Source organism: Mustela lutreola, chromosome 14, assembly GCF_030435805.1.
Source record: "Mustela lutreola isolate mMusLut2 chromosome 14, mMusLut2.pri, whole genome shotgun sequence".
Classification (NCBI taxonomy): domain Eukaryota; kingdom Metazoa; phylum Chordata; class Mammalia; order Carnivora; family Mustelidae; genus Mustela; species Mustela lutreola.
Window position 1 is genome coordinate 52,213,038 of NC_081303.1, and position 27,068 is coordinate 52,240,105.

At 38.4% G+C, this 27,068-nt stretch overlaps 1 protein-coding gene across 6 annotated transcripts in view; it reads right to left on the reverse strand.

Annotated features, from left to right (window-relative positions):
* Positions 1–19,377, reverse strand: part of LOC131814437 (eukaryotic translation initiation factor 2D-like) — an 89,483-nt gene extending 70,106 nt beyond the window's left edge. The window contains exon 1 of one of the 6 annotated variants that reach the window (XR_009347300.1): positions 18,904–19,361. Coding sequence is in view for 5 of the 6 variants with exons in the window: in XM_059145373.1 (XP_059001356.1) it covers positions 18,904–19,322 (419 nt within the window). In the remaining variant the exon portion in view is untranslated. Of the gene's footprint in view, positions 1–18,903 lie in introns of all 6 variants that reach the window. The other 5 variants (XM_059145373.1, XM_059145375.1, XM_059145376.1 and 2 more) reach the window with 5 other exon arrangements.
* Positions 19,378–27,068: the final 7,691 nt, after the last annotated feature.

The window sequence follows — 27,068 nt, forward strand, 5'->3', positions numbered from 1 at the left end:
TAGGGAAGCTCTATTTTTAATTTCTTGAGGAATCTCGACACTGTTCTCCAAAGTGGCTGCACCAACTTGCATTCCCACCAACAGTGTAAGAGGGTTCCCCTTTCTCCACATCCTCTCCAACACAAATTGGAAGGGGAGGTGAACCACGGGAGACCATGGACTCTAAAAACAATCTGAGGGTTTTGAAGGGGCGGGGGCTGGGAGGTTGGGGGAACCAGGTGGTGGGTATTGGAGAGGGCACGGATTGCATGGAGCACTGGGTGTGGGGCAAAAACAATAAATACTATTATGCTGAAAATAAATAAAAAAATTTTAAATAAAAAATGGATTTAAGAATTCTGAGTTTAATTTGAAATTTTCTAAATGTAGTGATGTTAAAACACTCAGTTTTTCATTTTCCCTTCTGATTACAGAGAAACCCATGTAATTAGAGTTTTCTAATATTTGAAGTTTAACTAAGGAATATTGATTTTAAGATTTGCTTTCTCTTTTAGACAAGCTAAACAGTCTCTAGCTTGCAAGTGGCTACTCACATGGAAAATACAGAATTATTATAATTGTCCAAGAAAGTTCTTTAATATCGGGGCGCAACTACTTTTGAAAGGATGATGTATATGACAAAAAAATTGTATTACTTAATTTTTCTAGAAGTTTTGATTCATTTGAAAAAGAGTGTGAGTTAGCTGGTAGGGCTGGGTTGGGGAGAGGGGCAGAGGAGGAAGGAGAGAGAGACTCTTGAATAGACTTTATGCAAGTGTGGAGCCATCAGGCTCATGACTCAGATCTCACGACTCAGATCACAACCTGAGCCAAAACCAAGAGTCCCATGATTAACCCACTGAGCCACCCAGGTGCCCCAAAGATTTTACTTGAAAAAGAGATAGAAAGAGAAAGAGGGAGGGAAGTGGGGAAAGGGGTCATAAGGTGCATTGCTTTGGGTTTGACAGCAATATAATGAGTATGTTGAGGGCACCATTTGTTTTTTAATCATAACAAGTTTTATTTATATATATGATTTTTTAATCATAACCAGTTTTTTATATATATATATATATATATATATATATATATATATATGTGTGTGTGTGTGTGTGTGTGCATATATATATATATGATTTATTTTTAGATAGAACTGGTGTGGGTGTGAGGGGAGAGGCTGAGGGCAAGAGAGAATCCCAAGCAGGTTCCATGCCCATCTCAGAGCCCCATGAGGGGCTTAATCTCAGGACCCTGAGATCATGATCTGAGATGAAATCGAGATTCTGATGCTTGGGGCACCTGAGTGGCTCAGTCATTAAGCATTTGTCTTTAGCTCAGCTCATGATCCCAGGGATGGAGCCCCGCATCGGGTTCCCTGCTTCTCCCTCTCCCACTCCTCCTGCTTCTGTTCCCTCCCTTGCTGTATCATTCTCTGTCAAAATAAATAAATAAATAAATAAATATTAAAAAAAAAAAAAAGTCTGATGCTTAACCAACTGAGCCACCCAGGTGCTCCAATCATAGGCAGGCTTTGAAACCATAGCATATGGAGGGTTACAATGAGGCTGAATCCTGCAAGGTGAACAAGCAAAAGATGAGGCAGGCAGGTAGAAGGCAGTTGAGAGCCTTATAGGGCTTTCCTGACTATTCTTTTTAATTTTAAGATTTTTATTTATTTGAAACACACAGAAAGAGCACAAGTAGGGAGAGCAGCAGAAGGAGGAGCAGGCTCTCTGGTTAGCAAGGATTCCAATGTGGGGCTCGATCCCAGGACCCTGGGACCATGACCTGAACAGAAGGTAAAAGTTAACTAACAGAGCATGCCTTATTTTTATTTTAATATGAGAACAAGAAATTTAGGTTCTCCTGAATCTAAGGCCCACTAAAAATGATAAAAACAAAACAAAAAAAAAATGTGAATAACCTCATACAAAACACCCAGTTGGATATTTTCCTGAGGTTAATAGACAGGAAAAGAACACATCCAGGAATGGATGAGCGCCAATATACTAATTTCAAGGGCCTCCTTTTATAGCCCTGTTCCACCCTCACCACTGAGAAGACACAGTTCAATACTGTATCTACTCTGAGTTGTCCATTTGCCAAACCCATATGATGAAAGCACTTGAGGAAATTTAGAACGAAGCTGGGTCTACATGACGGCAGTGATTGAAATGACTACAGCGTCTGCTCTTCCCAGATTGGAGTGGGAAACTCACTCACATGGCTGGAACCTCAAGGTCCAGAACTACGGCACTGTTACTTGGATCTCACACTGTAAACAGACCTATTAGAGCTGTGCTTTGGCCAATTCAGTGGCTGGTAAGTTCATGAAAGAAAATTTATCATCAAAGGGAATTTTTAATATTTGAGAGCAGGTGAAATTCATTAGAAGGACATTTGAATTGTCAGACAAAGGTCAACTTTGAATGGCGTGATCTGAAGGGACAAAAAGTTCAATAAAATAGAAGCTTAATAAATGTGTACTTTTCTTCAGTATTTGCTAAAAGTAAATTGACCTTTTCTTAGGAAGATTAAGCAATTAGTGCCCCACTCCCCTCTTCTCTAAATAAATTAATTCTTGGCTCAGTGTGATCCTTTGTACAACTTTGTAGTGCGGGACTTTTTTCAATTTGTTACACTACTAAGCTGAAGTCTGAGTGTGTTAGTAAATGAACACACATTTCTAATTTCCTCAACAGCTGTTGAATATGCATTTGGAACCAAAAACAATGTTTTCACTTGTGATGGTGTATTAGGAGGGAGAATGTAAATCCCAGGTGTGAAGACAAGGAAAGCTGTGACAGGATTTCTAAGTAGGAAGTAATTAGGAAAAGTTGAGAAGATTTTGAAAAATAACAAAAAACCTCAAGATTCTTTAAAGGTAAGCACATGCATCTTGGGATATTTTTTGTTGTTGTTTTTCAATTTTATATTTCATGTCAGTAAAAAGGTGAAATGGAACTTAAAGAGTCATGGTAATGACGATTTTTAGATTTCTTGAAGTAGACAAAAATATTACATTTTAAGACAAAAGAGCTAATATTAAAAAAGGAATTATCACGTGTTCTCTGCAAGGTATGATTGGTTTTATGCAATATGTATATCTGTTTTGGATGTGCACATACAATTTTCTGCCACCACTTTGGTGCCACCAAAAAGCACCATTATTTGTGCTTTTTACTTTCAAATTTTCACATCATAAGCTTTATCCAGAGGAATTAAACTTAATATAACACTTTGTAACAAGGAAATTACTATATGTAATCTGAAGAGTTTAATTTCACAAATTATCTTTATGAAAAGGAAAAGAATATTGAAATAATCCTGGAAATAAGTACTGATCCATATGCTGAAGGCCAACAAGATATCAGTATATGGTGAATGAAATTGGGTTGGAACATGAATAAGAATTAGCTGATAGGTTTAATGAAAAAGGTACTATTCATTACCATTCATTTACATTATTATTTAATAATTAATGAATTTTTTATATGACAGGCTAAATTCAAGGTCATTGGTATGTATATGTTACCAATTAAAATTTTAAAGATTCTGTAATGTTAGAGATAGCAAAGTCTAAGGATAGAGATAAGAAATACAAATGCATGGTTGTATTTCCTTCAACTTTATTTACCTTGTAAAAAGTAGTCATATCTCATAATAAAAATAATATGAGTATTATACCTGAAAATCAAGCCTGGCTCAGCACATAATGGTAAGTAGCCATGCCAGTGGCTCCCTGAAATCCTGCCACAGATACTGAAAATTTTATCTGTATCACCAATGCCTTTTTGGTGGAGGAAAATGTCAAGGAAGCAAAGGACAGGCAAAATGAGGACTTGGACTAATATACCCAGGAGTTTTTAAAATAAATGTAGGGAGACCTGGGTGGCTCAGTTGGTTAAGTGTCTGACTTCTGATTTCAACACAGGACATGCTCTCAGGATCATGAGGTCAAGCCCCATGTAGGGCTCTGTGCTCAGTTTGAAGTCTGCCTGGGATTTCTCCCTCTCTCTCTCTGCCCCTCACCCCCACCCATGCTCACTCTCTCTCTCTCTCAAATGAATGAATGAATAAATAAATATTTAAGGAAAAAACCCCAGTAAATGAAGAAACTAAAAGTTGTTTTATAATGGGGCAAAGACTAGATAGGAAACGTGACCTCCTGGGCTCTGGGAAAGACAGTATTTGTGGAAGAGTTGAGACCTGAACGCTAGCCATGACTCTACTAATCATCAGTGTGAGCATGAACAAATTGTCAAATATTTTTGAGGCTCCTACTTTTCATTGATAAGAAAACGGGGACAATGGGACTCATCAACCTAAATTCATTGGTTTATAGTATCATACTGGGAAAGATTAAATACACTTTTTTGTGAGAGTGATGTGACAGAAATGAGCTTAGATCCTAACGCCTGGCATCTCTCTTTCATTAATTATGCCACTATGCACAAGTTGTTTTTTCTCTATGTGATCAGTTTTGCTATCTGTAAAGTAGGTGAACTATAACAACTATCCTTAAGGATTGTCAGCATCTTGGAAGCAGTGAATACACAACCTCAGACATGCACCTTACATCTAGTTTTAAGTGTATGTTACTTGATAAGATTCCTTCTTGATTTGGTTTGAATTAGAGATGTTTTAATTGATCATAAATGATCGAATACTCCTCATCTAATGTTTTCCTTGCCTCAAATTGCTGTCCTGGTACATCTTTCCCTCTTAAAGGGAAATATCTTCCTGAGGAATCCATTTCAGTCTGACCCATAATATTAAATACAATATTTGGTGATACAGATATATAACATTTCTTTCTTCAGTCCACATTTCTCTTCAGAAATCCATCCTGAGGGGTGCCTGGGTGGCTCAGTGGGTTAGGCTTCTGCCTTCAGCTCAGGTCATGATCCCAGGGTCTTGGGATCAAGCCCCGCGTCGGGGCTCTCTGCTCAGCGGGGAGCCTGCTTCCACCTCTCTCTCTGCCTGACTCTCTGCCTACTTATGTGCTCTACTCTGTCAAATAAATAAATAAATAAATAAAATCCATCCATCCTGATTCTAATATCCATCTACTTTTCTGACATCCTATTTTGGATATTAAATGGCTACCTCAAAACCAGTATGTGGGAAATGGGCTCTTGATATTCCTCCAAAAATTCAGCCTTTTCCCATTTCCTCACCATCACTCAGCTACTTGTCCCAGTTTAAAATCTATGGATTATTTCCAATACCCCCTTTCCCCTCATTAACCACACTCGGTCCATGAGCACTTCTGATTTCTAGTCCATCCCCTTGCCTGCATGCCATACTTCAGCCTTAGCCAAAGACACTGTAATATTTGATCTGAACCATTGTTCCAAGCATCTGGCAGGGCTCAGACAATTCTCTCACAGTAGCCAGCCAGATTTCTCAGCAATGTAAATTAGATTACATCCATCCTTTGAACAGAAACATTCAGTGATTTTTTTCCCATTGTTTTCAGAACAAATTCTAAATCCCTTCCCATGACTCATGCACCTCCTCTCTCCATTTCTCTGATATTTCTTGTAGAATTCTTCACCTTCTCACTACCATCTAGACACCCTGTCCCCAAGCACCCTTCCCAAGCCTTTCCACTGTTTATCTGCTTCGGAGTGTGTTTCTTGGCCTTTCTCACGACCCCCTCATTCTCACCGTACAAGTCATAACTGCAATGCCACTTTCTCAGAAAAGCATTTCTTGGCTGCTCTAACTAAATTGGATTTTCTTATTACTTTTTATTTCAAAATTATTTTGCAATTTTTTCTTCTTAGCCCTAATCTCAAACTACTGGTTTTACTATTGTATTTCTCCACTGATTTATTATTTTTACTCTGCTTCTCTCACTAGAAGGTAATTTGTCTTTTTACTTTCAAATTTGCACATCATAACCTTTACCTAGAGAAGTTAAGCTTAATATAAAACTTCACAATACAATACAGGCAGAGGCTTAACCCACTGAGCCACATAGGCACCCTGGAATTGTATTCTTAATGTTATTTTTGGGTTCTTCATTGTCAGTGTATAGAAATACAACTGATTTTTATGTATTGATTTTGAGTCTTGCACTTTGCTGAATTTCTTTATTAGCTTTAACAGTTTGTGTGTCTGTGTATTCATCAGACTTTTTTTCTACATAAGATCATTTCACAGTTTGGCACCAAACTGTGGAAAGAATCAAGAAGCCCTTCAACGGACGAATGGATAAGGAAGATGTGGTTCATATACACTATGGAGTATTATGCCTCCATCAGAAAGGATGAATACCCAACTTTTGTAGCAACATGGACGGGACTGGAAGAGATTATGCTGAGTGAAATAAATCAAGCAGAGAGAGTCAATTATCATATAGTTTCACTTCTTTGTGGAGCATAACAAATAGCATGGAGAACAAGGGGAGTTAGAGAGGAGAAGGGAGTTGGGGGAAATTGGAAGGGGAGGTGAACCATGAGAGACTATGGACTCTGAAAAGCAATCTGAGGGGTTTGAAGTGGCCGAGGCGGGGGTGGGAGGTTGGGGGAAACAGGTGGTGGGTATTATAGAGGGCACGGATTGCAAGGAGCACTGGGTGTGGTGCAAAAACAATGAATACTGTTATGTTGAAAATAAATAAATGTAAAAAAATAAATAGCATCTTTTCTGTGGAGAGAGAGCCCACAGTCATTATTTTGAAAAATTAAAAAAAAATCATTTCTACAAATAGAGATAGTTTTACTTCTTCCTTTCCAGTTTGAAAGCCATTTATTTTGTTTTGAAGCCTAAGTGCTCTGGCTAGAACTTCCAGTACTATGTGAAATAGAAGTGGTGAGTGCAGGAGTCCTTGTCTTGTTCCCACCGTAGGGGAAAGGCTTTCAATCTTGCACCATTGAGCATTATGTTAATTTTGAGTTTTTTAAATGCTTACTTTTATGGCTATCTGGAGAACAGACTGCTGGGAGTAGAAGCAGGTGCACTAACTAGATAGAAATTGCTCAATGTTTGTTGCTATGGTGGGACAGATGAAAAAAAGTGGAGCGATTGGGGATATGTTTGGATGTAGAATGACGGGACTTACATCATGACAGGGTGGTGGTGTGGCAAAGACATTGGATATACACTGTCCAATACAAGATCTATTAGTCACACATAGCCACTGACAATTATAAGTACTTAAAATTAAATGAAAATCTAGCTCTTTATTGTATTAATCATGTTTTCATTTATAACAAAAATTTAACACTTTTTCCAGCTTTACTGAGATATGATTGATAAAAAAAAAAAACAAACATTGTATATGTTTAAGGTTTGCAGCTCCATGATTTTGATGTACATATGTATTTCGTCCTTACCACAATAAGGTTAATTAACACGCACCACCTCACCTAGTTTTTTTTCTCTTTGTGTGTGTGTGTGTGTGTGTGTGATGAGAATATTTAAGATCTATTCTCTTAGGAACTTTCAAGTATATAATACACCATAGTTAACCATAGTCCATTATATCCCCAGAACTTATTCATCTTATAACTGGAGGGTTATGACTTTTGACCATTTTCATCCATTCTCCCCATGTGACTAGTAGCTATTGTCTCAGAGAATGGAGACAGAACAAATCTGTAATTACAGAAAATTCTATGGGCAGCACTGCCCTAAATCCCACCAGTGTGTTGGTCTCTCTGCTTTTCTTCCCTTTTTCAGGGATAAGAAAGAGAAAATAGAAAAGGAAATAAACTATCAGCATTTAGAGAGAGAAAAGTATTTTTCCAATGTAACATACTTAAATCAACTAGCACTGAGGCAAGTTAGATGCATTTGTTTATGTCAGAAGTTTAACAAAATACATTTGTTATAAATGAATATTCATGACAGTATTTGGGGGCAGACAATAAGGTCTAATGTTTAAGAAATTATGCTACGAAGTCACACTTCTTATTTGTAGTCTACCTCAAAAGAGATTAAGGAATATTTATAATCATTTGTTTCTTCATAGATATTACAGGGATATGATTATTTTTAAGCACATACTGTTATGAGAATAAGGAAATAAAGCTTGTAACACAATTTTTAGCACGTCTGAATTGCTTACTGAATTACAGAGAGATATTTATGAAGACAGGTTACAAATAGATGAGCAGATAGATGAAACCATGATTTCATTACATAGCTCTGATTTCATTATACCTGCTTTAAACTAAGTAACATTCACTGATTTAATATGGGATTTATTAAAGGTGCATATTCTGAATGTTCTATATTTGATGCTATTTCTACATTTCACTTAATCTAAGTAATTACTGAATGAAAAAGCTGCAAAGATCCAAAGGTAAGCAGTTACTGAGCCAGTGTAGGTCTTGTTTCTGAAGGAGCTGCTAGTATATGAAAAGTCATGTTTATAAAGTAACACACGTATTAAACACTGCAGGGATAAGATCTGTAGTCCTCTCTTTCTTCATAGACACAATGAGGATATGATTTTATTTTTAGTATTTGGATTGTTATGAAAATGAACAAAAAAATTGTGTGGTTACACTCTGTGACTTGGAAAATTTCGACATCCCTAATATTTAAAGATGCTCCCAATCATCGGAAGGGCGTGGTTTGGGCTAAATTACAAAGACGTTTTTGTCATCAGAAAAATCTATAAAAGATATTTTGCCTGAAGAAACTCTTGTTTTTATTATAAGGAAGAGCACATTTTACTTATAATTAAGAATACCATGAAGTAGAATTAAAATTCTCATTATATAAAATAAAAAAAGATCACTAACACATTTATTTACTTCTGTGTCCTGAAAATGGCAATATTTTCAGATACCAAATATTTCAGAGGTCCTTTTTGAGATCACTCTGTGATCATCGTGGAAATGAAAGTTGAGAGGATGTTTCAAGTTAATTTTTCATACATATATATGAACAAAAATAGGTTAGCAAAAAGGTGTTTTTCTTCAAAATCCAGCTATATAAGTGGTGACCTCTTGCTCAATATATATAATTGCCTATTCATATGTTTCACACATTTTCTACTGAACTTTTCCTTATTGATATATAGAGCTTTTTATAAATTAGTATGGTAGCCTTTTTGTATGTACCGTGAATTCTAATTTTGTTCAGTTTGTTGTGTCTTTTGCCTTTGGTTACCAGGACTGGGAGGGGGGTGGTTAAGCACATATTCTTATTTATATCAAGTAAAAATAAATATTTTATTGTGTAAAGTTGAAACAAGTTTTTCTTCTACATCTTTGTTGGAGATATAGATATCTATCTATCTACATATATATCATAAGTCTGAATATATATATATATATATATATATACACCTTTAACTGATTTGAATTTATTTTAGTGTGTATCAATTTAACCCCATTATTTTTCAAATAACTACCCAGTTTGTCACAACACCATTGATTTTAAAATTCCAAGACTCCCTGATCTATTTGAAATACTACCCCTAGGATATAGTACATTTCTTCATCATCTTCTTTTCCTTGTTTTTTTTTTTTAAGATGTACTTATTTTAGAGAGAGAGAGAGAGAGAGAGAGAGAGAGAGAATGAACAGGCAGGGCAGAGAGAGGGACTGAATTTCAAGCAGATCCCATGCTAAGCACAGAGCCTGATGCTGAGCTCAATCTCAGGACCCAGAGATCACCATAGGATATAGTAAATTGCTGTACATATGTGGGTCTATTTCTGAAACTTCAGTTTATTTTATCGGTCTGTGTATCCAGAAGTCACTAACTTAATTTTAAATTGAGTTTTGTTTTTTAATAGGCCTAATCTAATCACTCTTGTCATCATTGTTACTCTTCTTTCCAAAGTTTTCGTGGATATTTATGTCTATTTGTTTTTCCATATAGCCTGTCCCTGACACTTTTATGAAGCTGTCTTTCTATAGTATATATCTCCATGTACTTCATTTTATGTTTGTGATTAAGAATGCTGAAAATATTTTCTCAGGTAGGTTTTTCTCAACTTTCGCGTTTTTTCTAAGCTTTTATTTTTGTTGAAAATGTAAGTCAGGTCTTCTTTTACCTCATATCTTCAATTGATCATTGTGTGTATTGATGAAGCCTATTGATGTCTGTATTTTAATTTCACACCATACCACTAACTGAATTACTTTGTCATCTGTAGAATCTTTCCACTGAAGTCCAGTGGAATTGCTGGGTTTAAATCATGTCATCTGCAAATACTGATATTTTTAGTACTCTCTTTCTGATGTTTATGCTTCTAATTTCTCTCTTTTGACCAATTACATGAGTGAGAACATCTAGTGCTGTGTTAGACAGAAGAGCTGATTATAGTACTTTCATCTTCTTGACTTAGCAATAAAGCTTTCAGTATTAGCCCATATATACAATGCTTACTTTTCACATACATATGATACACACGATATATAAGATACATACGCGTACATATATATACACATATGTATTTCATATTTGTATATGTATTTTACATATGTGTGTACAATACACACCCATACACACATAGACACTCAATTCTCATTTTTCCTGCTACTAGTGTCTAGAAAATCACCACAAAAATCTACATTAACAAATACTGAACCATTGCTCCTAGGGGTATCATATGTACATGTATTTTTGTGTCTATGTTGATAGAGACATACCTCACATATAATCTTAATTCCTAAAGCATTTCATCCCGGTAGATTATACTTGCTTTATTTTACAGAGAAAAAAGTGGGTTTAGAAGTGTTAAGTGACCATCCCAATAACAGTACCAGAGTTGACCTTCAAACCCTACCTAACTGGCCATAGAGCCTGTTTCTTATACTACACAGTCCTGCCCCCTGCTGCCTCCATCCCATGGTCGTCTCTGTAGAATTGCTGGAAAGGACAAGGTAGAGCAGCACCTTGTTGGACCAGCAGGGGATGTGCACATTTGGACAACTATGATTTTTCACTGCTCTGTGTGTGTACGTGCCCTGGAATTATGGTGAAAAGGCCCCAGGTATTAATTTTAGGGTTACAAATAGATTTTAGCCAGAAGGTGAAACTACAGATACAAATTGACAAATAAAAAGGATTTGTAAGTTATGTTAGTGAATTCCTAATCAATTTCTATTATGTTCAGTGTTTTTAAACCAGTAATTAGTGTTGTAGAGATTACTTAAAAATAAACTCTTAAAAATGTCTATTTCTTATTTATCAATAATACAAATATTTCTGTAAATGAGAAAGCTCACTTGGGACAAAGTACCAAATAGCAAAAAGTCTTGAATTATTTTATCTTGACTTTTTTCAGTATACCCACAGATTCCCTGACAAGATATTTTAGTGTGTAGAGTTTGCAAGATACACTGGCTGTGAACGCTTCTTTCATTGGACAGCATTTTATCCCTCTTTTTCCTAGTTATTTTCCTTCTCTTCTTCATAGGTCAACCCAAATTTCTTCAAAGAACTTTCCTTCGTCTCTCAAGTTTTTAATTTCTGCCCATTTCATTCTCATTCATAGTCCTCTTTGTGGCATGTACTATGTTTTTGCTAGAAATACTAATTTCATAGGATTTATTTAATATCCATACCCCCAGATAAAATGTAAGCTTCGTGAGGGCAGGGATTCTGTCTGGTTAGTTCACCCTGTATCCTCAGCACCGAGCAAAGTCCAGGCAGAGAAGACAAGGAATTAATGCCTCCATGAATGGATATGTAAACAAACAGGTAGATGGATGAGCAAAAACTCTTTTACAGACAATTATGGACATGTCATTCATGAGTGGTTGTGTCTGATTTTATGGGATGGGGCAGCCTCAGGTTCTGCTGTAGAGCTATTTGATTCTCAGGAGTCAGGCAGGAGGAGTCTGGCATGTCTGAGACTTTCTTCATAAATTAATATTCACCGAAGTTGATAACCCACCAAATCAGAAATGACTGATTTGTGATTCGGATCTCCAGGTGATTTAGTCTCAGATGGCAGCTTTGATTGTGTCAAAGTAAACAGCCCACTCTCCCATGTCACCTTTGATTTTGACTGGAGTGGACGTACTTGTGGCCAAACTGACACCAGATCAGATTTGAGGGTTATCAGCTCAAAGCACCTCCAGCTAGTCTTTTTGGGTGATTCTATTCACGCACATATTAATTTTCTAGATAGTCTCATAAATCAGTCATTCCTTCTTTTCTCCCTTCTTTCAATTAATTTCTTAATTTGGCTGGATTGGGAGCCCAATTCTAGCTTTTAATGTTTTCTATAAAGGATATCTGCAAATGCAGATTTCAAGCATTTTGTATAAATATTATATATTTTAAGGATATTTTTTATTTATTTGAGAGAGAGAGGGAGCCCGATGCAGGATTCAATCCCAGGACCCTGGGATCATGACGGGAGCCCAAGGAAGACAGTCAAATGACTGAGCCACAGAAGTGCCCCTAAATACGGTATATTTAATATATGTTATGATTTGTGATTATAACTGCTCCAGGCAGGAGCAGCACCATTGTACATGGTCGTGGTAACTCCCGCATATCTATCCTCTAAACTGCAGTCAGAGCAACCTTGTACAACTGAAATCTGACCCCTGCACCCTCGCTTGTAACCACCCAGAGATATCGCCATGATCCACAAAATGAAGCCCATGTTTCCTTAAAAGCTTTAGAAGATTCACGAAATCCTATTTACCTCTCCTATACCTAGTTTCTTTTAGTTTCATGCTTTATGATCTCTATGAATGTAGTAGCTTCTACTGCTACCTAACCAGTTACCAAAGTTAGTTGCATAAAACAGCAGAGACTGTCTGTGGGTCAGGAATCTGGGTCCTCTGGTCAACTTGTCACAAGATTGAAACTGAGGTGTTGGTTGGCCTGTGTGTTTCTTCTGCAGGTCGGTGTCCTCTCTCAAGCTCACAGGGCTGCTGACAGTATTGTTTCTTGCAATGGTAGGACTGAGGTCTCGTTCTCTTGCTGGCTCATGGCCGGGGATGGCTCTGAGCTCTTTCAGGCTCTTCTCAGTTCCCTCCCCGGGGACCTCCTCCGCAGGCCCTCTCACACCTCAGTCTCTCTTCAGGAAGGCCCTGGATCCAGCTAAGGGCTTCTCTGGCTAGTCAGATATGCTCAGATGAACTCAAAGTCAATTGACTAATCACATAATCATAGCAGTGGTATCTCATCATGCTTACATTTCTTTCTGGTACTAAGACTAGAGTGAAAATCTTAGAGAAGTCATCTTAGGATTCTGCCCATCACAGATACCGGTCACCAGTGTGGATTTGCTGCCAATATTCACATTCCTGCTTATGCTATTTCTTCTGATGAAACGTTCCTTCCTAACTTTTGGTCCTGGTTGATCCTTGTTCACCATTTGAGATTTTGCTTAGGCATAATATTCTACAGAATATGTACTTTCCCTGAATTCATGACCTCACCTAAGTTTTCCTCTCATAAGCTGTGATAGTGATGCCATGTGTAAATGTCTCCTAGCATGCTTAAGCCACCTAAGACTGTGTTAAATGGTTTGTTTCCCAAAGGCAGATTATTAGGCACTGATGCCACCATAACAAAATACCATAGACAGCGGCTTCAACAACAGACATTTAGGTTTTCAGTATTCTGGAAACCAGAAGTTCAAGTCAGGATGCCAACACGGTCAGTTTCTGAAGAGATTTCTCTTCCTGGATGCTACAAGTTGCCTCCATCCTGCTGTGTGTTCTCATGACCTCTTCTATGTGAGCAGAGAGAGAGAGAGCCCGCTCTGGTGCCTCTTCTTAATGAGCGCACTAATCCCATCATGTGGACACCAACCGTCATGATCTCATCTAACCCTATCTACATTTTATAAAGGACCTGTCCCCAAATACAGGCACATTAGAGGGTAGAGTTTCAATATATGAACTTGGGGGACACAAACATTCAGTCCATAACAGGTAGGGATGGTGACTTTTTCTCCTTTGTAATACAAATGCATAATAGCCTTTCAACAATATTTTTAACTGAACGGGTCTCGTACGGCCAAACTCAGCATATTTGATGTCTTTTGTCATTGATTACCTCTATCATCCAATTAGTTACCACTTCTTATGCTTTAATATTGCTTTATACCCTTGTAAATAATTTAATGCCTCAAGGTCCAGCTCTGAGCATACCACTCCATCAACTAGTTAGGATACAAAAATAAATTTAATATTCCTTAATCTGATCTGTCTCCTGAGGTTGAGAGAGAGATAAAAATACTGAGATAAATGTCTTCCTTTTAATTGCAACATTATATCCTAAATCCAAAATAGAAAGACATAAATGTTCTATGATACAGGATCGGTCGTGCTAATTATATGTTAACAACAGTAAATTATTTACTGTTCATTGAATTCATTAATTCAATGAATACAATAATGTATTCATTGAAAAGATATTATAGAAAATAAAAGTGTCATATAATAATCATGTCAGAATATTATGTACAAAATCAATTTAAAGAAACAATATACTGTTATCATATTATTTGTTTTCCTATCTAATTCCCTGACTCCTTCACATAAACTGTATGATCCTTCAGGAAAAGGGCTGTGTTTTGTTTTATACCTTATGCCTCTGGAACCAAAGAGATTACTGACAGATAGTAAACACTGAAAATTGTTTATTGCTTTGACTGCATTGGCTGAAACCAAGTGGAAGAGATATAAAATATGAACATATTCTTAGTAACATAGAGATACACATACTGCCAAGTATTAGTAATAGTAAATGTCAATATGTCACAAACACTTTGAAGAAAATTTAAAACTACCAGTGTGATTACAAAAATAAATCCCCCTTCAGAAATGGAAGGAATTAAACTATTTTCTGTGTTCCTTCTAAGTACAGACAGCAAGTTGTCTCATTTTAAAATATTTCTTTACCTGGTGTAGTTATAATATTATTCCAGTTTCATTAAATGGGCTAAATGTATTGCTTTTCAAAACTCTTTGACTGTTTTCCTTACTCTATATAGTTTATATTGAACCCAAACGCATTCTGATAGACCTCTATGAGCATCTGCAGGTGAACAGTTCTTTAAAGCCTGCAGCTCTAACGGTCCAAAGTAGCTAGAGAAACAGTTCAGTTAGTCAGAATGAACCATTCCAGTCCTGAAACTGGGCAATCATTTAGTTATGGATTATATTGCCTGTATGTTCTTCCTTTTCCTATGTAAAGAGGTTAGTTATTTTATTGCTATGGACACCCTGGATTTCCTTAAACAACTATCTTTTGGCATAAAAAATAATTTTCTATACTATCTCGGCAGGGTCTGCACAAGAACAAAATAGCAAGTGATTCTATGTGACTTGTTTTTTTTCCCAAAGTTCAGGGTGCATGTGTGTGTGCACACATGTATGGTTGAGATTATGTATGTGTGCATGTTTGTATTTAGTTGACAATAGTAATTTTTATAAAATGAATAAACAAGACATAGCATCTTGCTTTATTTTGAGATCAACATAGAACTATCAGACATAAATATTCATTTACCTACTTAACAAATATTTCTTGAATATTCACTATTTACTATCATATTGTGTGGGAAAGTAACTTTAAATAATGAGTGAAAAAGGCATATCCCATCTTCTCCAAAACTTATTCTTTTTTCCTTTTTTTTTTTAATGCTCTTATTTAGCTGGGGGTCAGTGGTGAGAACAGGTAAATTCTACTCTCTTAGCAAATTTCCGTTATACCATATATGTTACTAACTATAATCACCTTGTTATCCATTAGATCTTCCAACTCGATCCTATAATTGAAAGTTTGTATCCTTTGACCAAACTCTCCCTATTTCTCTCATCCCCCAACTCCTGGCACTCACACAGGCTCACTAGCATTCTCCCATGACCCACTCTCGGCTTCTGGAAGAGAAGATCTGTTTTTTTCTTTTAATCCTTTACCCATAAGGTTTTGAAGTTGCTATTCCCCACCCTCCCTCCCCAGTTTTACCTAAGTTTTTCCCCCAAAGGCACAGGGGACTGGCACAGTACCTGTTCCCCACCCAGGCAATGGCACAGAGGTCACCCTTCTGTACCTGAGGCAGACCAGCAGGGGGCACCACAAGGCCGGGCAGCATCAAATCTGTGGGAAACAAGACAAAGGCATCACAACCCACATTCTGCCTCTAAGCAATTCCAAGTTTGACTTCAACATTAATTCATTCACTCAACCAACAATCACTTATTAAGTATCAACTAGGTTATTCATAATGAAAATTAGGAAATGCAACCCGAGTATCAGACCTTTTCCCTTCCGGGGCTAGTGGTCAAACTGAAGGAACAAGCTGAGGGTCACGTTCCATGATCTCTTATTCTGCTTTTCCTAACTTTAGCTTAGTGATGTAAAGCAGAGCGTATGGTCGCTCACAGAGTACTTTCTGCTGTAAGTACAAAGTACGAAGCTTATTTAAGCCTTTCAACAGGGTCGTAGAGGCCCAGGGACCTTATGGAAGCAGCCAGGTGAGGGAGGAAACACACATGCACGAAAAATTTCATTTTTCAATGGTATGAACCCAGGAAATGGGTGCATTTATTCAAGCAGCTGGCCCTTACTAAGTTTCAGCCAATAGCCAGAATACAGGAAAATCCTCTTACCTGCTCCCCCCACCAGTTTTTTGAGCACCAGAGGCCATGTTGTGAGTATTGGGAGACGATCAGGATAGGACGACAAGGTGTAACACTGCTCAAAAAGAGACACAGGAAGACTTACTGCCAAAAGGTCAATCTCTGAGGGAACTGAACAAGCCAAACACTAAGGTCACTTTAATTTAGAAAAGAAACTCAACTCAAAGCTAGCAAGAAGGCTGTGAGGCCCTAAGAGGTTCCCTTCTTGAAGTAGGCAGATACTTAAAAAATGGGATGTCCCTTGAGACTGGGAGGCCCCTATGATTCCACCTGGATGCAGCAATGGCCTTGGGCACAGGAGATAAAAGCAGGGACAGAGAACCAACAAGGATTCCATCTGGTACCTTAGAAGCAAGTAAGTGAACAGCCTGTGGGACATGCTGAAACTTCCCCATGTTTACTACTTTTATTCCCCCTGTGCTCCCAGAGAATAGCAGTAAAACTGTAAATCAAAAAAGGCCTGTGTCTGGATAAGCGCAAAGTGGGCTGGGGGCACAGGTAACCGAAGGAGACCCCACTGCACTGGTGCAGCCAAGCTGGGGAAATAAGAGCCCCAAGTGACAAAGACAGAAAGCAAAGGATCCTGAGAGCCAGGCAGAGCCTAAGAAAGAATCCTTGTGAGATATCTGCACTGAAGGACATTACTGGACAGCTGGGTATGTAGTTCCATTAACCCAGCTTCCTTCCTATTCAGTTTCTTAAGAAAATCCTGCTACTGATAATATTTTAATTTTTTTTTAAAGATTTTATTTATTTATTTGAGAGAGAGAGACAGTGAGAGAGAGCATGAGCGAGGAGAAGGTCAGAGGGAGAAGCAGACTCCCCATGCAGCTGGGAGCCCGATGCGGGACTCGGTCCCGGGACTCCGGGATCATGACCTGAGCCAAAGGCAGTCGTCCAACCAACTGAGCCACCCAGGCGTCCCCTGATAATTTTTAAAATATTTTTTACATATCCTGAAATTTCACCCTTTTCGAGACCTCTCCTCCATCCCTACTTAACCCACTACGAACTATTATTCCTTCTTCTCAGAACATCCCTTGCCAACTACCCTCTTCCTGTGTTAGATCTTTCGTTCTCCTCCTACAGCAGTTTTTGATCTTCAAAGACCCAATTTTAGGGACACTGGGTCCAAAAAGATCCTTAGGGATGACACTGGGAGATTTTGTACTTCCCGTTTTAAGTAAGGCAGAAACAGAGGTTGGGCAAGGATTACAGTAACGGCCCTCTCCATCCTACTGGCATACCTGTTGGGTATAGATTTTTCTCCAGTTCAAACAGGATGGGGTTACCAGCACACACATACACAGTCACCGCATCCCCCCTGTGAGCATATAACTTCACAACGTTGAGCTCTTCCTTTCCAGGTACTAAGGCAGAGACCTGATCTGTTCCAAGAGTCGGAAAGCAGGCGCCACATCAGCCCGAAGCTTTCTCCTGCAGAAAGCAAACCAACAGGTGGCATGAATCCTGCCTGGATGGATTTTAATAAATTCAAAGGACTCTGGAGGAACTACTATAAAATCACGGGGGCCAAGGAAACTGGTTTATGATGCCCTATATATGGTATATGATGCCCTACTCTTCCAAAACATGCTATCGTCTTTCTCATTCAATGTCTCATCTAGTTTCACATATTCCTGGGGGCAAGTCTTTCCATTTCACAAAGGAGGAAAACTGAGATCTAGTGAGTAACCAAGTTAGCCTGTCTAGAAACTCAGCCTTGCCCTCCGCCCCACTCCTTTCTCTTATCTGCCTCGCAAATCTGTCAGCTTGTGGTCAAAAAGCTATAGGAAGGTACCAGGATTGACAACTAGGGAACACTGGTCCCCAACTTCGCAACGTGGTACCAGCATCAGCAACACTGTGTACAGACAGCAACACTGTGTAACAGACGCAGTTCTTAAAACGCGTCCCTTGGTTCTCTCCCACCTCACCCTCCATCCGTCTCTCCTGCGACAAGTAGATCCCTTTTCTCCTGCAGTCGTAGTTTTCGGTGTCCCATCGGATTTTTCCTAAGGGACTCGAAGCGCTGTGCAGGGCGGGCCCTGTCACTGTTCGTGTTTGCACCGCCCACACCTTATCTTGCCGGTCAGGAAGCGCTGGCTGGATTACGTTTGCCTTTACTAGCCTGGGAGACACGCTAGGCCTGTGCTCCGTCTTCGCCCTCAAAACGTGTCTAACCCCCCCTGGCTCTCCGGGGTCCCATCCTGGCTGGACTTTCCCCGGCCTCCACCCAGGGCGGCGGACCCAGCTCAGAGAGGGCTGTGGGCCAGCCCGCACTGGGAGATGTCTGGGTGCCTGGTGGGCGGGGCGGGCCCCTTCTCTCCCTCACCTGTCCGGCCCCTTGATGGCCGTGTTGGACTTGACCCGAAAGGCCTTGGCAAACATGTCTGCTGGAGTGACCTGGGGGAGGCAAGGCGCGCACAGAAGCCGGGGGCTGTCAGGGAAACCAGAACGCGGCGACTTCCCGACTCGCAGCCCTGTGCGCAGCCATGTTGCGGCCCCTCTGGAAAAGCGGCTCGGCTGGAAACCCGGACCACCAGCTTCGTGGCTACAGGCGCTGCAGAGACCGCGGCCGCCCCTAGTGGCAACGCCGGGAACTGAACCTGGGTGGGCGGGGCCTGGGGAAGGCGCGGAGGACTTGGGCTCTGTAGCTAACCCAGGGCTGGAGTCTGTGTCTGTGCAAATTGCTAGCACTGGCGGGTCTCTGGCGTCCCGGCAGTGGTGACCCGGGCTTAATTTCCACTCCATTGTGTTCGATCGGAACTGTGCCAGCTCCTGTTCCGTTCAGTTTAGTTCAGGTCCACAAAATTAATTGAGCTCTTGTGTTTTATTAGTTTTGCAGGCTTCTTGAATAAATTTCTTAAGGACTTTTGTTTCTTAAAGTCTATATTTTATTACACGCTAGAGATCTCGGGATTTTATCTCTCTCTTTCTTTAATTTATGTGGAATGACAGTAACAATAACAGAGAATCCACACTTGTTCCAGGTTTGCCCCACATGTTATGAGGAGAAAACTACAAATGATCTCCAAATCTATTTAAAAATATTTTTGGACACTTCTATATATATTTTTCAAAGAGTTACTGCTTTTTGAGTTCAGGTGTTATTTGTAAAAGGGAGGTTGTTTTTAAAACTAATGAAATAGACTTTCTTATTACAAAAAAATCTGTGTGATGGATTAGTTTCAAATTATGGTTTGGCTTCTCCCTATCAATGTCATCAAGGGGCAATGGCTTATTCTTACTGAACCTCTTTAATTCTCTGAAAGATGTGGAGGTAATACCTACCTCATAGGGTTTGCATTAGAAACGATTGAGATAATGTATGTGATACGTTACACGGTGCTTTCAAACTTACAGTAATATATTTAAAAAGTCTCTGACAGCATTGAGAGAGTGGAGGGTTTCCCGGCAGGGGGCTGCTGTGCACACCTGGGGTCCTGGCCCCTACTAAATTAAATTTTGCATATGAAAAGTTAAGGACAGAGTGTCCATCCACCAAGAAAAAAAAATCCTTATTATTTGACTGGATGACACAGTTACACAAAGAAAAATTCCACATTGGCTGTGCAAAGATGAAGACTTCCACAGTATCTGCCCACCACCACCATTCTTGCAGGGACCCCAAACCCAATCTGGGGGCCCCCTGCAACTTGGGCTCCTCCTACATTGTCGGACCCACCAGACCTTTATTCTAAAGCATCCCAGCCACAAGGCCAAAGTTGGAGGATCCCAGAGGAGGACAGTACCCCAGAACCTTCTCTCTTTGGGCCCCTAGCCAGCAACACTTTGGTGGGGGATGATGCCAGACTGTGTTATTGACTAGGTCGATTGCAGCACAGCTACTAGGGTAGCCTCTGCCCAGGGAGCTAAGGAAGGTTATTCAAGGGGATATTAGAAATAGATACTAAAAATAAATAAATAATAAGTAAACACAAAAATGGCAATGTACAGACAAATGTGTAACATAATCCCCCTTCTCTATAAAAAAAGGAGATTAATGAACACAGGAAAGATGTCAGAAAGTAATAAAAATATAACTTTATGAAATGAGGGAACAGATAAGATGGAAGTAAGACTGCTCAGCATACTTCTCATATTACTTTTTCTTTTGAAGCATGCAGATGTTTGGGGCACATTAGTGGGTCAGATGCTTAATCTTCTAACTCTTGGTTTCCTGCCCAAGTCATGCTCTTAGGGCCCTGAGATCCAGGCCCACATCAGGATCACGCTTGGCTCAGAGACTCCTTGAGTTTCTCTCCCTCTCCCTCCGACCCTCCCTGCTCATTCTCTCTCTCTCTGAAATAAATAAATAAAATCATTTTTTAAATGTAGGTGTTTTTCATACTTTCAAAAAAGTTTAGCTTAAAAGAGGAAGATGCAAAATCTAAAATTGAAAAAATATATAAGGCAGGGGTGCCTGGGTGGCTCAGTTGGCAATTGCCTTCAGCTCAGGTCATGATCCTGGAGTCCTGAGATCAAGCCCGACATCGAACTGCCTGCCCAGCAGGGAGTCTGCTTCTCCCTATGACCTCTCCCCTCTCATGCTCTGTCTCTCTCTCTCAAATAAATAAAATCTTTAAAAAAAAATATAAGGCAAATAAGTGTAAAACTCTATTAATTTGGTAATTTGGTAAATGAACCTATCAGAGGTAAGGATGATTTCAAGTCATTTTTGAAGGGCGTACTTACACTCACAGTCAAACTTCCTGGGACAAAATAAATGCAAAGACATTTTAACCTTCATTCAGTAGTTTAACTGCAAATAGTAATGTTTACATTACACTTTTAATATTATTTTAAATACTGAAATATACGAATAAAAGAATAAACATAAGAGACAGAATATGTATTTAAAAGTTTCTTAACCTAGTATTATTTATAACACTGAATTATAAGATCCAATAGGAGCCAATGAACTTCAATTTTATTTCTTTTTCATATTTCTGATAAGTAAAAAGACATTTAAAAACATTCTGATAGTATTAAACATTATCATCTAGTACCAATAACACAGTTCTTGTGTTCTAAACACTATTTTCCAGTAAAAAGAATCAGACCTTTTTGGAAAGCTGTATGATTATGGGTATTGGTCAGGGAAGTATACAGTGAGACTGGAGTACTGTGTTGTTCTAAAAAGAGATAAAACACTCAAAGACTAGTGGGTATAACAAAACAATCAGGAGCCAGTTTCAAGAGGCGCTCACTAGCCAAATTTGGGACAATCAGAGCTTCAAAGCATAATGACTATAACTGTGACAAATGAAATAAATAAAAATTCATGAATCCATGCTGATAGAATGTTTAAAAAAAAAAAGAAAAAAAGCTTAAAATCCATCACAGTCACTATTATTAAGTCTTTACTCCAAAAACTGGAAATTAAAGAGCAAAAATAAAGATTTTCCAAATCATTTTTAGGCAAAATTTTTTTTTAATTTTTTATTTTTTTATAAACATATATTTTTATCCCCAGGGGTACAGGTCTGTGAATCACCAGGTTTACACACTTCACAGCACTCACCAAAGCACATACCCTCCCCAATGTCCATAATCCCACCCCCTTCTCCCAAACCCCTTCCCCCTAGCAACCCTCAGTTTGTCTTGTGAGATTAAGAGTCACTTATGGTTTAAGGATCTGGCAAATTAACATTCATCTTCACACAAGAATGACAATTAGTAAGTTCAGAAAAAGGATAGAATGTCTTAAAACTCATTATTTTGCAGCCAACAATGAAAATGATTAGTTACAGGCTATATTGATTACAGAATAAGTGTCATAAATAGATTCCACAAGAATTAGGTAAGAGATTTTGGAGAAATAGTGTACATACCAATATTAACAGCAAAGATAACTTGCCAATTATAACAATGTCCTTTAAATGTGAGAAAACTGGTTGTCAATTGTGTTTCAGACTTAGATAAATTGGGTCCATTAGAAAGACCCAGGTTTCTAAGAATTCCACTTGATTTGATACAAAATGAAGTAACAAGTTACCACCTTAAAACATTTTTACCTTAACTCTATCTTTATTTTCATCTTAAAGTTTTCATAGTTTTGCAGAAGTTAAAAATGTGTATGGGCAACTGATTTTAACTAATTATGTTGTTTGAAATGTATGTATATAAAAATCGTATTTCAGACTCTTGTGTTTCAGTGTTTCCAAAATCCTCTATAGCAGCAAAATCATGAAGATGTCATTGGATTTGATGATCGTTACCAAAGAGGTCCTCATAATTCTCCACATATATTGTCTCACTTTCAATAAATCATTATTTTATTTTATTTTTTTTAAAAAGATTTATTTATATATTTAACTACATGGGGCTCAAACTCATGACCCTGAGATTGTGAGCACTCTCCACCAGCTGAGCCAGCCAGGCACCCCATTAAAATAACCACCTTATTATGGTTCAAAGATGATACATATAATGATAGAAAGCATGGAAAATACAGGTGTGCGTTAAGGACTTAACCACCAACTTTATAGCATCTCTAAAATCAATTGTAGTCATTATAAATATTTCCTTGTATTTCCTGACAATCTTCATTCTATAAATGTTTCTGTAGGGTTCAAAGCATACTGTGTGGGGAAGGAAGCAAGATCACAGAGGAGTAGGAGACTGAAATAGTATTACGTCACAGGAGTTCCGCTAGATCGTTATCAAACCATTCTAAAAACCTACAAACTCCAAAGGAGATGGAAGAAAAGAAGATCAGGATTCTAGCAACAGAAAATCAACCACTTTCTGGAAGGTAGGATGTGCAGGGAAGTGAATCCAAAGTGACAAAAAGATAGACTGTGGGGGTAGGGGCCGGCTCCTGGCAAGCAGTAGAGCAGTGGAGCACAAACTCAGAACTTTTAGAAGTTGGATCCACTGAGGGGTGTCACTCCAGAGGCTAAGCGGGATGGAACCCTCACAGAGACAGAGTGGTTTCAGGCCTATGGGGTCACAGAATGACCGGGGGTGCCTGAAATAGGCAGAGCTCCCAGGTATTGGAGCAGGGAAGCCAGGTACAGAAATGGAGCCAAGGTGGGGGCTCTCAGCTCAGGAAACCTTAAACAGTGATCCAAAGCACAGTCAGACCACAGCTCTTTGAGCAGGGACACCACAAGTGGTAGATCCGGGGATACTCACCTTCCTCTTCTGGGAGGAGCAGTGCAGCCGAAATATGGTTGGTTTGGAGACTCCAAAGAGGGCTGTGTGTCATAGAAAGGAATGCTTGGTCACAGGCCAAGTGAGCTTGGAACATGGCTGGAGAAGGAGATAGGAATAATTGACCACTTTTCTCTGAGAGCACACTGAGGAGTGGGGCCCCGAGCTCTCTGCTCCTCTGGGCTGGAGATTGTAGGCTGCCATTTTCATTCCCATCCTCCAAAGCTGTGTGGAAAGCTTTCAGGGAACAAAAGCTGCTGAGAGCAAACCTGAGCAGATTATTTGGCCTGGCCCCTGTAAGGACAGTGCAACTCTGCCCTGGCAAAGACATTTGAGAATCACTGCAACAGGCCCCTGTCCCAGAAAATCAAAAAGAACATCCAGCCAAGACCCAGTTTACCGATTAAGGAAAACTGTGGAACTCCAGAGCTAGGGGAAAGCAACACTTAGAATTCGTGGCTTTTTTCCAACAATGCTTTTAGTCTTGCAAGGTTAAATTTTTAAAATTTTCTTTATTTCATATTCTATTTTTTTAACTTTTCTGCTGAACTCTTTTAATGTGTTTTAACTATTTTACCTTATCCATAGCTTCTAGAAATCTTTTAAAATTTTCATTGTTATAGCCATATTTTACACTGTTATTATATTTAAACTTCTTTGTTGCATACATGTAGGATTTTTCTTTAAAATTTTGGGATACAATTTATTCTAATAGATGAAAATATACCCTAAATCTAGCTGCAGCCTGATCACATTCTCTCCTCTTTTTTTTTTTTCCTCTTTCCAACTCACTTATCTTAACTGATTTTTTACAATCTTTTTAAATCTTCATCTTTACAGTCATATTCCACCCCTTCATTGTGTTTTCTTATTTTTGTATGTATATATATGTGTGTGTGTGTGTGTGTGTGTTTCATCCTTTAAAATTTTAGGAGGTAGTTTCTTCTAAGAGAGCAGAATATACCCAAAATCAAGCAGGTGGTTCTGCTCTATTCACCAGTCTAATATATATATATATATATATATATATATATATATATATATATATTTCCCCCCTTTCTTCTCCCCCTGGTTTCAGGTCTCTTCTGATTCAGTTAGTGTATATTTTTCTGGGGCCTTTGCCACTCTTTCAGTATTTTACTCTCTCATTCACATATTCTTATCTGGGTAAAATGACAAGGCAAAAAAACTCACCACAAAACAAAACAAAAACAAAAACAAAAACCAAGAGGCAGAACCTATGGCTAGGGGCCTAATCAATATGGACATTGGTAATATGTCAAATCTAGAGTTCAGAATGATGATTATCAAGGTGCTAGCTGGGCTCAGAAAAGGCATGGAAGATATTAGAGAATCCCTTTCTGAAGACATAAAATCCCTTTCTGAAGAAATAGAAGAACAAAAATCTAACAAAGTTGAAATTTTAAAAAAAGCTATTAATGAGGTGCAATAAAAAATGGAGGCTCTTACTACGAGGATAAATGATGCAGAAGAGAGAATTACTGATATAGAAGACCAAAAGACAGAGAATAAAGAAGTGGAGCAAAAGAGAGACAAACAACTACTGGACCATGAATCCCCCTCAAAATCAGTAAAATTAGGTCCACACCCCATCATCTAATAGTAAAACTTACAGTCTTAGTGACAAAGAGAAAATCCTGAAAGCAGCATGGCACAAGAAGCCTGTAACATACATACAATAGTAGAAATATTATATTGGTGGCAGACTTATCCACAGAAACCTGGCAGGCCAGAAAGGATTGGCATGATATATTCAGAGCACTAAATGAGAAGAATATGCAGCCAAGAATACTATAGTCTGATAGGCTGTCATTGAAAATAGAAGAGGTAAAAACCTTCCAGGACAAACAAAAATTAAAAGAATTTGCAAACACCAAATCAGCCCTTCAGGAAATATTGCAAGAGGTCTTCTAAGCAAACAGAGATCCTAAAAGTAGTAGACCAGAAAGGCACAGAGACAATATACAGTAACAGTCACCTTACAGGCAATACAATGACACTAAATTCATATCTTTTCATAGTTACCCTGAATGTAAATGGGCTAAATGCCCCAATCAAAAGAAACAGCGCATCAGAGCGGATTAAAAAACAAGACCCCTTGATATGCTGTCTACAAGAAACTCATTTTAGACACAAAGACACCACCAGATTTAAATTGAGGGGGTGGAAAACAATTTACCATGCTAATGGTCATCAGAAGAAAGCTGGGGTGGCGATCTTCATTTCAGATAAGTTAGATTTTAAGCCAAAAGCCATAAGACATGAGGAAACACACTACATCATACTTAAAGCATCTAACAATCTAACAAGAAGATCATCTAACAAGAAGATCTAACAATTTAAAATATCTATACCCCTAACATGGGAACAGCCAAATATATAAACCAATTAATAACAAAATAAAAAAAAAAAACACATCAACAATAATACAATAGTAGTAGGGGACTTTAACACCCCCCTCACTGAAATGAACAGATCATCCAAGCAAAAGATCAACAAGGAAATAAAGACTTTAAATGACACACTAGACCAGATGGATATCACAGATATATTCAGAACATCCCTTCCTAAAGCAAAAGAATACACATTCTTCTCTAGTGCACATGGAACATTCTCCAGAATAGATCACATCCTGCATCAAAAATCAGGTCTCAACTGGTACAAAAAGATTGGGATCATTCCCTGCATATTTTCAGACCACAATGCTCTGAAGCTAGAACTCAATCACAAAAGGAAAGTTGGAAAGGACTCAAATACATGGAAGCTAAAGAGAATCCTACTAAATAATGAATGGGTCAACCAGGAAATTAAAGAAGAATTGAAAAAAATTCATGGAAACAAATGAAAAGTAAAACACAACTGTTCAAAACCTTGGGGACACAGCAAAGGTGGTACTGAAAGTATATAGCAATACAAGTCTTTCTCAAGAAACAAGAAAGGTCTCAAGTACACAACACAATGCTACACCTAAAGTTGTTGGAGAAAGAAGAGCAAATAAAGCTTAAACACAGCAGGAGAAGAAAAATAATAAAGATTAGAAAAGAAATAAATGAAATAGGAACCAAAAGAACAGCAGAACAAATCAATGAAACTAGGAGCTGGTTCTTTGAAAAAATTAGTAAGATTGATAAACCCTGGCTGGATGTATCAAAAAGAAAAGAGAAAGGACCCAAATTTAAAAAAAAAAAAAAATGAATGAATGAGGAAAGATTACAACCAGCACCAAAGAAATACAAACAATTCTAAGAACATATTATAAGTAACTATACGCCAGCAAATTTAGCTTTCTGGAAGAAATGGATGCACTCCTAGAGATAT